Source organism: Pelophylax lessonae, assembly GCF_965119305.1.
Source record: "Pelophylax lessonae genome assembly, chromosome: 3".
Lineage (NCBI taxonomy): Eukaryota > Metazoa > Chordata > Amphibia > Anura > Ranidae > Pelophylax > Pelophylax lessonae.
In genome coordinates, this window is record NC_138770.1 from 111,759,103 (window position 1) to 111,777,464 (window position 18,362).

Here is an 18,362-nt window from a genome sequence, read left to right on the forward strand (position 1 = left end):
GTATAAGTGTGATTTGTGAACAGGTGTAGCCCTTGCGACCCCCCCTTTTCCACTCAAATTACCCCCCACCCCCCCCTAATAAAGATTTAACCCACTGATCCCCCCTGAACCCCCCCTGATCACCGCCGTTAACCCCTACACCCTCTGTCACATCAGCACTAATACAAACGCAATATACGGTGTTATTGTATTTTTGTATTAGTGTCATTGTGATCAGAATTAGCGCAGGCGACTAAGTTTCTGTCCCAAGAAGGTTTAGGGTCCCCGCCACCCGCCCAATAAAGATTTAAGCCCCTGACCCCCCCCTGATCACCCCTACACCCCCTGCCATAACACACACCGTATACAGTATATAGCATTTTGCTATATACCCGTATAAGTGTGATTTGTGGTCAGGTCTAGCGCTTGCGACCCCCCTTTTTCCACTTGAATTACCCGCCACCCCCCCTAATAAAGATTTAAGCCCCTGATCCCACCTGATCCCCCCCTGATCACCGCTAGTTAACCCCTACACCCTCTGTCACATCAGCACTAATACAAACGTAATATACTGTGTTTTTGTATTTTTGTATTAGTGTCATTGTGATCAGAATTAGCGCAGGCGACTAAGTTTGTGTCCCAAGCAGGTTTAGGGTCCCCCCCACCCGCCCAATAAAGATTTAATCCCCTGATCCCCTCCTGATCACCCCTACACCCCCTGCCACAACGCACACTGTATACAGTATATAGCATTTTCTATATACCCGTATAAGTGTGACTTGTGACCAGGTTTAGCGCTTGCCACCGTTCCTTTTATCCTTAGGATACCCGCCAGCCCCTTCCAATAAAGATTTAAACCCCTGATCCCCCCCTGATCACATCCCGTTAACCCCTACACCCTCTGTCACATTAGCACTAATACACACATAATATACTGTTTTTACTGTATTTTTGTATTGGTGTCATTGTGACTTGAGGTTGCTCTAGCTAGCTAGTTTCTTTCCCAAAGGAGGTTTAGGGTCCCCGCCACCCCCCCCCCAGATCCCCGGCGCATAGTTTAGAAGTAACCCCTTGATCACCACACACGCACGCACGCACCTACACTTCCATTTCTAGTATAGTGTTTGAACAGATCAATATCTGATCTGATCAGAGCTATACTAGCGCCCCCATAGTTTAGGGTTCCCAAAACGCGGTGTTTGCACGATCAGCACTGATTCCGGCCAGCACCTGCGTTTAACCCTTTCACCCAGGTAAGTGTAGTAATCAATAGATTACTGTCACTTACAAAAAACACAAGACACAAAACCGCTGTGTTAGCAGAGTCAGGCCTGATCCCTGCTAGCATTAGCAGTTTTTTTGGTAGCGCTTGAAATAGTCTTCGACAACCAGGTGCTTTTATTACCTGTGAGTCGCATCACTGTACGGGTAAATTTAGTTACCAAAATGTCTAAACGTTCGTACAGTGATGAAGCTATTTACAGTATAATGTCCATGTCAGGTGAGAGCGATGGGGAAGCCTCACCGGCAGAATCAGGGTCATTATACGAACCAGATGACAGCAGCGGCTCCCTGACAGACAGCTCCGACGACAGATGGGTCCCTGTTAGACCCAGGCGTACCCGACCCCATTCTGGTGTTGTTGAAATGCAGGAATCGCAGGGTGCTCGTATGGAGCAGAGTGTGGGTACTAGTGCCGCTCATCCTTCTGGCGACCTGGCAAGCGCCAGCGGCCTAGTACAACCTGGACCTAGTACAACCAGCACTGCAGTAAGACCTGGTGACGTGGCGAGTCCCCTAAGTGCAGTTGAAGCTGGTGCGGTGGCTAGCACAAGTAGTGGCCCGCAGCCACCGCGTATTCGAAGACAGGCCCGTAGAGCCCATAGTGCCCTCCCTGATGCGCTGGCATATCCCAATTGGCAACCCACTGATTCTACAGCGCCAGTACTTCCCCCATTCACCGCCCAACCTGGAATCCACGTGGAGACAGCTGGTTTTACGCCCCTGAACTTTTTTGAGCTGTTCTTCACGGAAGATCTTTTCAGATCTATTGTGGATCAATCAAATTTATATGCTCAACAATTTATCGCCGCCAACCCAAATTCGCACCTTGCCAGACGATTCGGCTGGAATCCTATAACGGTTTCCGAATTTAAGATCTTTCTGGGCCTTTCCCTCCACATGGGCATAACTAAACAAAGTGAATTGCGGCTATATTGGTCCACTAGCCCAGCTCACCATATGCGCATGTACTCTGCCTCCATGTCCAGGGGGAGATACGAGCAAATTCTGCGATTTATGCATTTCAGCGACAATGAAATCTGTCGTCCTCGGGGAGACCCTGCATACGATCGGCTCCACAAAATTCGGCCCCTCATAGACCACTTCAATCAGCGGTTTGCAGCCTTGTTTACCCCCGAACAAGTTGTCTGCATTGACGAGTCCCTGATTAAATTTACTGGCCGTCTTGCTATCAAACAGTACCTCCCCAGCAAGCGTGCCAGATACGGGGTCAAGTTGTATAAGCTCTGTGACAGGGCCACAGGCTATACAGTTAATTTCCGTGTCTATGAGGGAAAAGATAGCACTGTGGAGCCCCCGAACTGCCCAGACTACATAGGGAGCAGCGGTAAGATTGTTTGGGACTTGGTGTCACCCTTATCCGGAAAGGGGTACCATTTGTACGTGGACAATTTTTACACAAGCGTGCCACTATTTAGTCACCTGCTTGATTTACAAATTGGCGCATGTGGCACCGTGCGACCTAATCGCCGGGGCTTCCCCCAACGGCTTGTTAATTCCCGTCTTAGTCGGGGGGCGAGAGCCTGCTTGAAAACGGACAAATTACTTGCGGTGAAGTGGAAGGATACACGGGATGTTTATGTTCTGTCCTCCCTTCACGCAGACACGACAGTCCAAATCCCTACGGCAACTGGCGTTATGGAGAAACCCCTCTGTGTCCACGAATATAACCTTAACATGGGAGGGGTGGACCTTAACGACCAGCTTTTGGCGCCGTATTTAGTTGCCCGTAAAGCCAGACGCTGGTACAAAAAAGTGTCTGTTTACCTTTTCCAATTGGCTATGCTGAACGCCTTTGTCCTATACAAGGCGTCAGGACGAACTGGACCCTTCCGGGAATTCCAGGAAGCGGTCATCCTTGCCTACCTGTACCCAGGAGGCATGCCTGCCCAACTTCCCCTTCCAGATGCAGTGAGCCGGCTGCATGAGAGGCATTTTCCTTATGCCCTCCCGAGTACCCCTACCCAAATACGACCCCAAAGACGATGTCGTGTCTGTAGCAGGCGCGGATTTAGGCGTGACACCCATTATTATTGTCCCAAATGTCCTGACCATCCTGGTCTCTGCATCGGGGAATGTTTTGAGCGCTACCATACACTAGTGGAGTATTAGTGTAGGGTACAGCACGACACAGTGTAGGGCACATAAACACAGGGTCTCGAAGGATGTTGGATGTCCATCGACATTTTGAGAGACCCAAGCTGGAAGAGAAGATCGCAGAAGATCGCACTCCCTCCCAAATCAAGAAATAAAGGAACAGTTAGAAAGTAAAATAAAAGGATCCAAAAACTGTTGTGGTGTCAGTAATTTTATATGTCCTTCTACTCCTTCCTACTATACTTTTTTCAATGTCCTTTGTTTGTTTTTTCATTCTTTTGTGACCTGTTTCTCTTGCAGGTAATTGTCGGCTACCACGCATTGATTTTATATATTCTGACACAAACAGCGTTTGCGCTCAGCATATATGGATACCTTTGCTGATAGCAGCTGTGGTGATTTTCTGATTTCAGCACTGCAGTTAAAATCTTATTTTGGTATACGTGGATAGCGCCGTGTATATCCATCATTAAATTCAGTGGGTGGTTGTTTGGGCGGTTAATGATGAGAATCCAAAAACTTTTGTTGTGTCAGTCATTTTATATGTCCTACTCTTCCTAATGTACTTTTTTTTAATGTACTTTGTTTGTTTTTTCATTCTTTTGTGACCTGTTTCTCTTGCAGGTAATTGTCGGCTACCACGCATTGATTTTATATATTCTGACACAAACAGCGTTTGCGCTCAGCATATATGGATACCTTTGCTGATAGCAGCTGTGGTGATTTTCTGATTTCAGCACTGCAGTTAAAATCTTATTTTGGTATACGTGGATAGCGCCGTGTATACCCATCATTAAATTCAGTGGGTGGTTGTTTGGGCGGTTAATGATGAGAATCCAAAAACTTTTGTTGTGTCAGTCATTTTATATGTCCTACTCTTCCTAATGTACTTTTTTTAATGTACTTTGTTTGTTTTTTCATTCTTTTGTGACCTGTTTCTCTTGCAGGTCCCTCGTCGGCTACCACGCATTGATTTTATATATTCTGACACAAACAGTGTTTGCGCTCAGCATATATGGATACCTTTGCTGATAGCAGCTGTGGTGATTTTCTGATTTCAGCACTGCAGTTAAAATCCTATTTTGGTATACGTGGATAGTGTCGTGTATACCCATCATTAAATTCAGTGGGTGGTTGTTTGGGCGGTTAATGATGAGTAATACTACGCATTATTCCTGTGCTGATTTCTGATAGGTTCTCTTTTTTTCCGTTCAGCCCACAGGCTGCATGAAAAAAAAAAAACCTATATGCCAAACAAGGACCAGCAATGTACTGGTACGTTGCTGGACTTTGAGTGGTTGTACCAGGATGATGCCTGCAGATTTAGGCATCATCTTGGTATCGTTTTTTACAGCCAGCGGTCGGCTAACATGTAAAAGCAATCCTAGCAGGTAATTGGCCGCTAGACTGCTTTTACATGCAGTGGGAGGGGTCTCCCCCCCCCCCACCGCCGCCTTCCGAAGCCTTCCGTGGTTTTTCTCGGGCTCTCCTGTCCCACCGGTTAACCCGAGAGTGCAGCCGGTGGTTCAGTTATCTAACCATAGAGCTAATTGAAGATTAGAATGGCTCCAATCATCTCTATGGCCTAAGATGCCGGAGGCTACGAGCATTTCATGACTTCTTTTTCGCCAGAAATAAACAGGGCCATTGGGAAATTGGGAAAGTATTTTATCACACCAATTTTGGCGTGGTCAGATACATTAAGGTCAGAGGAGAGATCTAGAGTATAAAAGACCCCAATTTTTTTAAAAAAGAGTACCTGTCACTACCGATTGCTATCATAGGGGATATCTAAATTCACTGTGATAACAATAAAAATGATTTAAAAAAAAAAAATTAAAGGAAAGGTGTCAAAATAACATAAAAAAGCAAAAAAAAAAAAAAAAAAAAATTGAGCCCCCCCCCTTTCCCCCCGTGCTTACACGCAATGGCACACGCAAGCGTTGGTCTAGTGTCATATGTAAACCGCAATTTCAGCATGCATGTGAGGTATCGCCGCGATCGCCAGATCGAGTGCAGTAATTTTTGCAGTAGACCTCCTCTGTAAGTCTAAAGTGGTAACCTGTAGAGACTTTTAAAGTTTTTAAAAATGTACGTACGTTGTTGCCGCTGCGCAGGCGTGCGCAATTTTTAAAGCATGTCATGTCAGGTGTCTATGAACTCGGCATAAGATCATCTTTTAAATTTTACCAAAAAAATTGGAATTATATAGTGTATTTGTGAAATAAATTAAAAAAAAATGTATTTTTTTCGCAAAAATTGCGTTTGGAAAATCTGTGCGCAAATACCGTGTGACAAAAAAATTTGCAACATCCCCCATTTTATTCTATAGGGCCTCTGCTTTAAAGAAATATATAATGTTTGGGGGTTCAAAGTAATTTTCTAGTAAAAAAAAAATATTTTTTCATGTAAACAAAAAGGCACAGAAAAGGCTTGGTTTTCAAGTGGTTAGAAGAGTGGGTGATGTGTGGATAAGATTGAGCATAAAATGCCGGGACAGTTCAAACACCCCCCAAATGACCCCTTTTTGAAAAGTAGACACCCAAAGCTATTTGCTGAGAGGCATGGTGAGTCCATGGAATATTTTATATTTTGCTACAAGTGTCGGGAAAATTATTATTTCTTTTTTTTTTGTTGTTTTTTTACAGAAAGTTGTCACTAAATGATATATTGCTCACACATGCCATGTGTATATGTGAAATGACACCCCAAAATACATTCTGCTGCTTCTCCTGAGTACAGGGATACCCCATGTGTGAGACTTTTTGGCAGCGTAGCTGTGTACGCGCCCCCGAAAACCAATCCACATCTTCAGGTTTTCTAATGGCGTAAATTGCTGATTTTACCCCTGACTACCTGTCACAGTTTCAGAGGCCCTGAAATTTCAAGATAGCACAAAACCCCCCCAAATGACCCCATTTTGCAAAGTAGACACTCCAAGCTATTGGCTGAGAAGCATGGTGAGTCCATGGAATAGTTTATATTTTGCCACAAGTTTCGGGAAAATAATTTTTTTTTTTTTTTTAACACAAAGTTGTCAGTAAATGATATAATGCTCACGCATGCCATGGGTATATGTGAAATGACACCCCAAAATACATTATGCTGCTTCTCCTGAGTACAGGGATACCCCATGTGTGAGACTTTTTTGCAGTCTAGCCGAGTACAGGACCCCGAAAACCAACCTCCACTTTCAGGCTTTCCAAGGGCGTAAATTGTTGATTTCACTCCTGACTACCTATCACAGTTTCGGAGGCCCTAAAATTCCAAGATAGCACAAAACCCCCCCAAATGACCCAATTTTACAAAGTAGACACTCCAATCTATTTGCTGAGAGGCATGGTGAGTATTTTGCAGCTCTCATTTTTTTTGGAAAATGAAGAAAAAACAGGAAAATGCATTTTTTTTCCTCTTTTTTCAATTTCCAAAACTTTGTGACAAAAAGTGAGATCTGCAAAACACTCAACATGCCTCTCTGCAAATAGCTCAGGGTGTCTACTTTCCAAAATGGGGTCATTTGGGGGGGTTTTGTGCTATCTTGGAATTTTAGGGCCTCCGAAACTGTGATAGGTAGTCAGGAGTGAAATCAACAATTTACGCCCTTGGAAAGCCTGAAAGTGGAGGTTGGTTTTCGGGGTCCTGTACTCGGCTAGACTGCAAAAAAGTCTCACACATGGGGTATCCCTGTACTCAGGAGAAGCAGCAGAATGTATTTTGGGGTGTCATTTCACATATACCCATGGCATGTGTGAGCAATATATCATTTACTGACAGCTTTGTGTAAAAAAAAAATATATATATATATATATTTCCCGGAACTTGTGGCAAAATATAAAATATTCCATGGACTCACCATGCCTCTCAGCAAACAGCTTGGGGTGTCTACTTTCCAAAATGGGGTCATTTGGGGGGGTTTTGTGCTATCTTGGAATTTTAGGGCCTCCGAAACTGTGATAGGAAGTCAGGAGTGAAATCAACAATTTACGCCTTTGGAAAGCCTGAAAGTGGAGGTTGGTTTTCGGGGTCCTGTACTCGGCTAGACTGCAAAAAAGTCTCACACATGGGGTATCCCTGTACTCAGGAGAAGCAGCAGAATGTATTTTGGGGTGTCATTTCACATATACCCATGGCATGTGTGAGCAATATATCATTTACTGACAGCTTTGTGTAAAAAAAAAAAAAATATATATATATATATATATTTCCCGGAACTTGTGGCAAAATATAAAATATTCCATGGACTCACCATGCCTCTCAGCAAACAGCTTGGGGTGTCTACTTTCCAAAATGGGGTCATTTGGGGGGGTTTTGTGCTATCTTGGAATTTTAGGGCCTCCGAAACTGCGACAGGTAGTGCAGAGGTGACATGAACAATTTACGCCATTAGAAAACCTGAGAGTGTTGATTGGTTTTCGCGGTCCTGTACACAGCTAGGCTCCCAAAAAGTCTCACACATGGGGCATCCCCATACTCAGGAGAAGCGGCAGAATGTATTTTGGGGTGTCATTCCACATATACCCATGTCATGTGTGAGAAATTTATCTTTTAGTGACAACGTTGTGTAAAAAAAAAAAATTAAAAAAAAAAATTGTAATTTTCCCGAAACTTGTGGCAAAATATAAAATATTCCATGGACTCACCATGCCTCTCAGCAAACAGCTTGGGGTGTCTACTTTCCAAAATGGGGTCATTTGGGGGAGTTTTGTGGCATCTTGACATTTCAGGGCCTCCTAAACCGTTATAGGTAGTGAGAAAATGCAATGAAAAATGTACGCCCTTTGAAATTCTGATGGTGGTGATTTGTTTTCCGGCTCCCGTACACAGCTACGCTCCCAAAAAGTCTCACATATGTGGTATCCCTGTACTCAGGAGAAGCAGCAGAATATATTTTGGGGTGTAATTACACATATACCCATGGCATGTGTGAGCAATATATCATTTCAATGACAACTTTGTGTAAAAAAAAAAAAAAAAATTTTTTTAGTCATTTTTCAAACACCTGTGACAAAAAAATAAAATATTCAATGAGCTCAACATGCCTCTCAGAACATTCCTTAGGATGTCTACTTTCCAAAAAGTGGTAGTTTGGGGGGGTTTTGTACTGCCCCGCCATTTTAGCACTTCATGAAATGAGATAGGCAGTCAGAAATTAAAGCTTCGTAAATTTCAGTATTTACACCATAGTTTGTAGACGCTATAACTTTTGCGCAAACCAATAAAAATACGCTCATTGATTTTTTTTTTGTCAAAGACATGTAGCTAAATATATTTTGGCCAAAAAAAATGACATAAATTGAGTATATTGGATATTTTTTAAAAGACAAAGTTGAAAATGTCATTTTTTTGCAAAATTTTCGCTCTTTTTTTATTAATATCGCAAAAAATAAAAAGCGCAGAGGTGATCAAATGCCACCAAAAGAAAGCTCTGTTTGTGGGAAAAAAAGGACGTAAATTTCGTTTAGGTACAGCATTGCATGACCGAGCAATTATCAGTTAAAGTCACGAAGTGCCAAGTTGAAAAAAGGGGTCTGGTCCTTTAGCAGCCAAATCCTCCGGGGCTTAAGTGGTTAAACCTCATTTGCCATATAGTTGCCCAATTAACCACTTGCCGACTGCCTAATGTACATTTACTGTGGCAGGTCAGCTCTATTGAGCAAAATCACGTACCCGTACGTCATTTTGTGCAAAAGCCACTAGATGGCACCATTACAACACCGGAGTCCCGATCATACCGTGATTGGCTAACAGGGAAGTCAATCAACGGGTCCGGCGACCAACTGTGATTGTTCCCCAGAGAGACCGAACGGCGATCTGCCTATGTAAACAAACCAGATCACCGTTCTGACAGGGAAGAAGATGGAGAAATCTTGTGTGTCTGTTAAGCAGGAACACCGATCTCTGTCTTCATCCAGGCAGATCATCCCCCACACAGTTAGCAAACACCAGCTTGGAGCACACTTAACCCTTTGATCACCCCTGATGTTAACTCCTTCCCTGCCAGTGTCATTGGTACAGTAACAGTGCATATTTTTAGCACTGATAATTGTAATACAGTATTGTCACTGGTTCCCAAAAAAGTGTCAAAAGGGTCAGTTAGGTGTTGAATTTATCCGCCGCAATGTCGCAGTCCCACTAAATTTTGTCGATCGCCACCATTACTAGTAAAAAATAAAATAAAATGCCATAAAAATATATCATAGTTTGTAGACGCGATAACTTTTGCGCAAACCAATCAATATACGCTTATTGCAATTTTTTTTTTTTACCAAAAATATGTAGAACACATATTGGCCTAAATTTATGAAGAAATTCGATTTTTTTACATTTTTTTATTGGATATGTTTTATAGCAGAAAGAAAAAAAAATATATATATTTTTTTCAAAACTGTTTGTTTTTTTGTTTATAGCGCAAAAAATAAAAACCGCAGAGGTGATCAAATACCACCAAAAAAAATCTCTATTTGTGAGAAAAAAATGACATCAATTTTATTGGTGTACAGTGTCGCACGACCGCGCAATAGTCAGTTAAAATAATGCAGTGCCGTATCGCAAAAAATGGCCTGGTGATTAAGGGGGTGAAACCTTCTGGGGCAGAAGTGGTTAAACAGTGCATTGAGGTTGGCTTGTAAGCTGGAGACATCCTGTAAAGAAGTTATTCCACTGCATAGCTTGGTGTCATCTGCAAAGACTGAAAGTGTATTTTTAATCCCAGAACCTATTTCATTTATAAATATATTAAAAAGTAAGGGGCCCAATTCTGAATTTTGGGGTACACCTCTGGTAACTTTAGACCATTCAGAGTAAGAATCATTAATCACTAACCACTAAACACTTTTGCAAAATCCAAGTATACCAAGTCCACAGCCACCCCTCTTTCTAAGGTTTTACTTACCTCTTCATAAAAAGAAATCAGGTTTGTTTGACAACTTCTGTCTTTCATGAATCCATACTGTTTGTTGCTCAAAATATTTTTTCCAGCAAGAACTCATCTATTTGGTCTTTTATTAAACTCTCCAGTATCTTCCCAACTATAGAAGCTAAACTAACAGCTCTATAGTTACTTGGTAAAGACTTTGGTCCTTTTTTAAATTTAGGCACCACATTGGCCATACGCCAGTTCAGTAGTACTATTCCAGTTATTAAGGAGTCCCTAAAAATTAGAAGCAATGGCTTTGAAATGACAGAGCTCAATTCTTTTAGGACATGTGGGTATATGCTATCTGGTCCAGGCGCTTTATTCACCTTTATTCTGTCTAAAGATTTCTGGACCATATCAATTTTGAGCCATTGTGGATCATTTGGGGCTGTGTCAATACCACCCCCATCATGGACATGAGCTCCCCCATGCTCCTTTGTATACACAGATTTGAAGAAGGTATTTAATACATTTACCTTCTCTTTGTTTCCAGTCACCCACTCTAAATTATTTTGTAAAGGGCAGCCATGCTCAGACCTAAATTTTTTACTATTAATATATTTGAAGAAATTTGTGGGGGGGGGGGGGGGGGGGGTTTGTCCTACTATCTTTTGCAATCTGTTGTTGGTTTTAAATTTTTTGCGGCCTTGATTTCCTTTTGACATATTCTGCTATATTCTTTGTAACATTTAAACAATGATAGTGTTTCTTTATTTTTATATTTTTTAAAAGCTCTTTTCTTACTATTTATAGCTTTTTTAACATTGAACATGAGCCACATAGGTTTTATTTTTGAAGAATCAGGTCTTTTGAAACAGAAGTCAGGTAGGCTATCTTAATCATATATTTTACTTCCTCCAGGCTTCGGGCTACAGTGTACTTTCCAGAAATGGATGTAGAGCTGATTAATCATGGGTGCAGAATGATGATGTTGTCATTCTCCACCCATAATGCTATGAACTATGCACTGGGAGTCTTTGCGCACATTCCTATATGGTGTGAAGTTTTGGGTAAAAGTGAATATTAGATAGATCACTAACCAGGTAGTGCAGCCAATGTTAGGTTGTCATACGTCCAGGTGACATTATAATTCTCTTCATCATAGGGCACACAACACTCTAATTGTAACTTGGAGGTGTCCTTGGAGGTTAGGCTCTTCTGTAGTGGGTTGACGGTGATCTCCAATGGGAGGAGAGTGACGTTGACTACTGCCTTTGCTTTGACTTCCAGGCCATCAATAGAGTATTGGCAGGAATATTTCCCTGGAACAAACAAAAACCATTAGCATCTGCTAACGACTTATCATTCATTATCTGAAAGTGAGAATTAAGTCACCACCTAGGTGTTTACATATAAAATAAATGTTTTGGAGATTCTATTAAATTTCTTGTGATGAAAATTAAACTATCATGAGAAATAGGCTTTTCCTAAAAGGATTATGTTTTGTAACCCAATATGAATTTTCCACATAATTGATTGTCTGAGCATGCATTGACATCTATCTGTTCATGTACAACACATTCAGCTGAGGGAGACCCTGAATGTACCACTGTTCCATTGTTTACTATGTGCAAGAAGCAGCATGCATGCACAACATATACAGCACTACAGTAACCATAATATGCAATCAGTGGTAAAGCTATTAGGCAGAGAAAAACTAGCTTTTATAAATTAGGTCTGTATACTATATAAGACTAAATTTAAATGCATGTCAAGTACATTCTGAAACCGCAAGCTTCCTTATCCTGGCACCTTGAGATATTCTGGTGAAGTGACCATTACTTGTAAGTCTTAGCAAGAACTATTATTATAGCTTTGTGAGGTGTGCATCATACAGCATGTTTTTGAGTTTCTCAATTTTGACAGTGGATCATAATGTATTTTGTGTATTCTGACTGGTATTTCATTTGCTGCCACTTCATACTGCAGGTACAAATTTATCAAACCCTTCACCTTAATGGCATATAAGCAGGGGTTAGGATCCCTCCATTGGACAGATACTGTGGGTAGGGATGGATTAATCCTTTATATTCTAGAGCCAGGGACATTGGGGCAGCGGTTGATGGGAAGAAGCTATCCCTGGTATGCTATGCAAGCTTGTAGCCTCAGAAAGTGAACCCTTTGGTAGGTCCGCTTTAAGCTCTGTTTGAGTACTCACCTAAGGGGTCCTACATTGAGGAACTGAAAGTGCTGGTCAGCAACCCTATGTTGAAGTTAAGCATGAACTATACAGTGCTACTGATGCTGAGGGTAAAGAGGAGAGGCAAACCAAGACTGCAGAGTTTCCCCACGTTGCTGGTGTGTGGTGCCCTATCAGGATACTATTGCAGGAGGATGGTGGGAAGGGCTCTTGGCCAGCATAACTGTTGCTGGTGGTGAATCAGTGCCCTATGTACAGAAACATACCTCACAATACAAAAGTCAGGCATAACTTCCAGTGATTGCTCCTTTTTTTTTTGTTGTAAATTTTGAAACTAAATGACAGGGCCTGTTTTTTAATTTTATATTTAAGCGTTTAGCATTAGCTACTATCTGCTATTAGCATTCCATCTAGCCCCCAAGATCTTGGTCTAAAAAAAAATAACTAAAAAAAAAACACGAACATATTCCTGTGGTAAATTCAATTGTATAGTGTGATTGAGCTTTCTCCTTAGGGTCAGACTTCAGTATGAAAGGGAAAAATTGGAGAATTGTCCAGGGGTGCATGGTACTGTGGTTGGAGGTCTACTCCACCTTCCCTCTCAGTAATTCTGGTAGCATCTACTAGAACTGGAAAGAGAGGCCCGGCGTAAAGGAGAGAAGAGACATGGACGGAGGGCCGGCAGGACAGGGGTTAAAGGGGTTTGGGACAAGGAGGAGTTTTTAGCCCAGTACTATAGTAAATATAAGTGGTGGGACTTTTAATTGGTGTTTTGGCCAGGAAGGGGTGGAGCTACAGGGAGAGGTCAAGCTAGGGGCCTCAGGAAGTCTTCAGTCGGAGGAAAGCTGCATTGGAGAATATTTCCCACCCTCCCTCCCACTTTCTTGTTTTTTCTGACTTTTGGTTTTGTGGTCCGCTGCCCTTGTTTTTGTTTTAACAGAGGCTTTCTTCTTTTGGCGTGTTTCTTTGCAATAGGAGGGAGAATGAATGTGGAGGTAGTCAGAAGCCCAGAAACATTATAAGCTGCTGGCAGAACTGCCGATACTGTATGCATGTTGTCTAACATAAGACAGCCTTTTGATACACTAATGGCAGCTCTGAGGGGAGTATGACAAGATAAGCGTGAATGGGCTGAGTGAATTGTGGTGCATGTTTGGTGTGCCAAGTGTATCTGAGGTGCACCATGGGCTGTTCACATCAAAAACAAACAAAAAGTCCCAGCTCACTTACCATTTAGCCTGCAACAAAACAAACCAAATTGACCCTTTCTAATAGTTCATGTTAAAAACAAGGGGTTTAGTTGCACACATTTGCAAACATATGTGTAAGCCGCAGTGGCCATGTCAAGGCACCCTGCGTACTGTGGTCCTAACTCTATAATTCTGAGAGTGTCCCAAACTGGAGCACATATATAGCAGTTAATAGATTAAGGCCCCTTTCACACAGGCGGACTGTTCAGATCCGCCTGTACGTTTTTTTGGCGGATCTGAACGGATGCCCCATGCATCTCTATGGGTCATCAGATGTCAGCAGAGACATGTCCGCTGACATCTGATCTGATCCGTAAAATCTGGACGGATGGAAACCCTATTTTCCATCTGTCCAGTAGATCGGATGGGATCGGATGAGAACGGACAGATGGTCCATTCCCATCCGATTCCCCCATAGAGATAAGCGGAACCTGACAGCTCTGTCTCCACACACAGCGGATCGATCCCCCGCTGAGATAAATGGAGTCCACCGACGGACCGGAATGTGTGAAAGGGGCCTAAGGGCAGGTTTGCCTAGAGGAAGCCCACCCCTCCTTAAAGGTATAGGGACACACGGGACACCCAGCAAGGGCACAATGTCAGCTGAAGGTATCTAGTACGTCCCTCTCACCAATTCACCATACAAACAAATGGCAATCACCCAAACCTATAACTAGCCTTTGCAACAAGCAGCACATGGAAGGGCAACGTGCATCAAAAACAAACAAGAATTCCCATTCGCTTACCAGCTAGCCTGCAACAAAACCAAATTGACAAACACATTTTTTTGCAAATGTGTGCGACTAAGCCCCTTATTTTAATGTGAATTGTTAGACAGGGTCACTTTGGTTTTGCTGCAGGCTAGCTGCTAAGTGAGCTGGAAATTTTTGTATAACAGTTTTTCACAGTTATTCACTTTTCAGGCTATTTACCTTATCAGCAAGTACAGAAAATACATGGTAATCTTTCCAGGCATGCAGTGACCTTGTAACTTCTTAGGATCTTAAAAGAAACCTCAAAGAGTCCTATCTTCATCGATCATATTATGTAAACTGATAGGGGTTGATTTACTAAAGGCAAATGTGCACTTTGCAAAGTGCAGTTGCACTGTGCAAGAGAAGTTGCTCCTGAGCATAGTAAATGGGTAGAAGCTCCGCTGACTTTCATCATCCAGTTATGTACAAGAAAAAATTCTATTGTTTTTATCTTCCTTGCATGTGCATGGATTTTTTTTGCAAAGTGAAGTTTTACCTAATTTACTAAGCTCAGGAGCAACTGCATTTGCAGAGTGCAACGGCACTTTACAAAGTGCACAGTCTATTTACCTTTAGTAAATCGACCCCTATGTTTCATCAATTCACCATGTTCTGGATATTAACAAAGGCAGACATGTTTGAAGTCCATCTTTTTGACAACCATGGCTCTCCATAGATATAATGGGGAAATAAAAACCTAGATATGATGAGACAAAAAGTGTGTAAATTTCAGGAATAAAGGAAAAAAAGCTAATGACAGCACTACATCTAAGGACCGACAAGAATATATTAAAATATTTGTTTTTACGGAGATTGTAAAGGCAGAAAGTTATTTTTTTATTGCTATTTTAATGATTTCTATGCATTAAGATTAAAAAAACCTGTGTGCTGCAGCCCCCTCAGCCCCCCTAATACTTACCTGAGCCCATCTTCATGCAGCAATGTTGCAGGAGTGTCTCAGCTGCCCGGGACTCCCCTCTTCATTGGCTGAGACAGCAGCGCAACGTGATTGGCTCCTGCAGTCTGCCAATCAGGAGATAGAGTGGGCGGCGCCAGGTTGCAGCTCTTTGTCTGAATGGACACAGGGAGCAATGGCTTAGCTTGGGTGCCCCCACAGCAAGCTGCTTGCTGTGGGGGCACTTAACAGTAGGGAGGGACCAGGAGCACAGAAGAGGGACCTAAGAAGAGGAGGATCCAGGCCACTCTGTGCAAAACCACTTGCACAACAGGTAAGTGGAACATGTTTGGTATTTAAAAAAAAAAAGGTTAAGATACGCTTAATTTTCATATGGCTGAAAACTCCACAGCCTCTTTTCCCACATCCCTGCCTTCGATTCTTTGTGTGCTTGAACATTAGGCTTCAATCAAACTGACCTTCCCACCACTGACTGGCATTAGCGATTGTAAGGACAGAGACAGTTGAACCGGCCAGTTGCTGAGTTGACACATGCACATTTTCTCCACCAGGAAACACTGTATTGGTGACATTATTAACAGTGAGTGTCCAGTTCACAGATGGCATGGTTTCGTTTATCTGGCAGACCAGCTGGATGGGGTCACCGAATTTCACTTCCAATTGCGTGGGCTCAATAGTCACCATTCCTGCAAATTGTAAGAGCAAGCCAATATGTTAGGTCTATTTTCATGTTTTCTCTCTTTACCTTCCTTTTTTTTTTTTCTCAGCAGTTTGTTAATGCACCAAAATCATTCCTCTCTAATAATCTAATAAAGAAAGCATTCATACATTAGGAAAAGGCTCAAAACCCACTCTGGTGGTGATGGTGGAGAAGGTGGGGGGAAGGGGGGTGAGTAATTGGAGTAATTCTGAGCCCAGAGTTGGGCTTTAATATAGTTATTAATCATAGACAGTTATCAGGATGTAATATTTTATTTGATAGTAGCCTTCTGAATAGGAATGAGGATTAAAGGGAAGCTAACCTGGCCTTAAATATTTCTAAAGTAAAAAAGAAAAAAAAGGTGTAGGGAGAGTCTGGATTGTCCTAGATGCTGTACTTCCCCTGCGGATCTCTCTCATAGATGGGAGTGAGTGGCGCAATTTTTAAATGTTTTTTCTTCTGGAACTACAAGCCATTAATAATCGATGCTATCTTATTTTTTATGCAAATATAGGTATTTGATAAGCTACTGTTATTTCGTTTGTGTGTGCTGCTCATGTTAGGTTGGTGGCGGAAGTGTATACTACAGATTCTTTAATGTACCTTTACTACCCTTTTCTCTTTTTTATTGTGTGTGTGTGTTTTTTTTTCTTTGTTTTGTTTTTGTAAAAAATAACAAAATGTCAATAAAAACCGATTTGATCAAAAAACAAAAAAAAAAAAAAAAGGTCCTGGGGGTCAGGGGGACATAGTACAGAGTGGTCAGGAGGGCACACCACTGGGGGGTCGGGAGGGCACAGTACAGGGGAATCAATAATAAATGCTACAGGGGGGTCAGCAGGGAACACCACTGGAGTGGTCAGGAGGGCACACCAAGGAGGGGGTCAGGAGGGAACACCACTGGAGGGAATCAAGTGGCTACTCTATTGGGGGGGGGGGGTTAGGGAAGTACACCACTGGGGGGATTAGGAAGGCACAACAATGGAGTCAGTGCATTGTTCTACATTCTCTGTTCTGTGCTGATCCCAGCCGGCCCTCCTCTCTCGTCCATCTACGTAATGGCATTCACAAGTGCCTGGATGAACTAAAGAGGAGGGTCAGTTGGAATATGCACAGGCCACTCCTGGGAGAAGCTCAGGCACAAGAGCCCAAACCCATCAAGCTATCCTGCAGCTGTCAAAGGAGGCAGAGGCAGTCCACGCCCCGCAGCAGCACATAAGCAAAGGCAGTGTTGCAGAGCAGGAATACCTTTGGCTAGGATTAGCTATGGCATGTCTGCACTTTGCTGTACAGCTCTGTCAGTTGGGGTCAGCAAGGTGGGGACAAGAATTGGATCTACCTGTCTCCTGCCAACAGTCAACTGGTAGATCGCGATTGACTGGTTGCCAACCCCTGGCTTAACTGAACAAGCTGAAATTAGAAGCTGGTTGGCTGCACCAGATTTTGCACTCTCCAGTTTTTTTAAATCAACCCCAATGTGTCTGCACTTAAGGACTGTTGTTACCTTAAAAACCTTGATTTTGTCATGTTAACATTTACTTTAAAGGTCTCAAAAATACAGTAAATACATAATTCAATAGAAGACAGCAGTTTGAACCGACTAGACAACACGATTTTTACTAGAAAGAAGTAAACTGCAAACAATTACAGTAATATGACTTTGGAAAGTGTGCAAATATGAAAGATAGGAGCTAAGGCGAAGCTTTCCATAGGAAAAAAAAATGAAATAAATGAATAAATTGTATATATATATATATATATATACTGTATATATGTATATATATATATATATATATATATATATATATACATTCTTTTAAAAATAGTCAGTGTGAAGTGATTACCTGATGTTGATAGCTGTGATGATATGACACTGGAGAGAGACTGAGACACCAGAGCATTGCTGGATGCAAGTTGCGTGGAGGAAACTGGACCCGCCAGCAACATCCTGTAACTGGCTATCACACTTCCTGGACTTGATATAAGCACAGATGTCTTTAGCATGCAGGTGTATTTTTACCCATTTTTTTTTACATCAGAATTGTTTTAAATTTATTGTTTATTACCTGAATCCAAGAACTGCCACAGACAATGGATTGCAATTCTTTGTGTAAGCATTTAGAAGCTGATAAAAAGAACACATGTAAAAATTAATAATTATAAAGGCAAATAATTTTAATTGGATCTTATTGATAAATATTTCTGTCCCAAGTGAAGGAGCCTCTCCAACCCAGTCTGCAGCAGGGCCACCATATTCCCTCTGATCATTACCCTGTACAAGATTAATATTACACCTTTCCATCCACT

General features: G+C 42.1%; 1 protein-coding gene across 1 annotated transcript in view; it reads right to left on the bottom strand.

Moving 5' to 3' along the window:
• Positions 1 to 18,362, bottom strand: part of LOC309550103 (adhesion G-protein coupled receptor F3-like) — a gene marked incomplete at its 5' end in the record, with an annotated part of 80,246 nt that overhangs the window by 24,193 nt on the left and 37,691 nt on the right. Inside the window, 4 exons of the mRNA XM_082250560.1 lie at positions 11,335 to 11,556; positions 15,814 to 16,041; positions 17,900 to 18,030; positions 18,122 to 18,180. Coding sequence (XP_082106686.1) covers positions 11,335 to 11,556; positions 15,814 to 16,041; positions 17,900 to 18,030; positions 18,122 to 18,180 — 640 coding nt within the window. The remainder of the gene's footprint in view (positions 1 to 11,334; positions 11,557 to 15,813; positions 16,042 to 17,899; positions 18,031 to 18,121; positions 18,181 to 18,362) is intronic.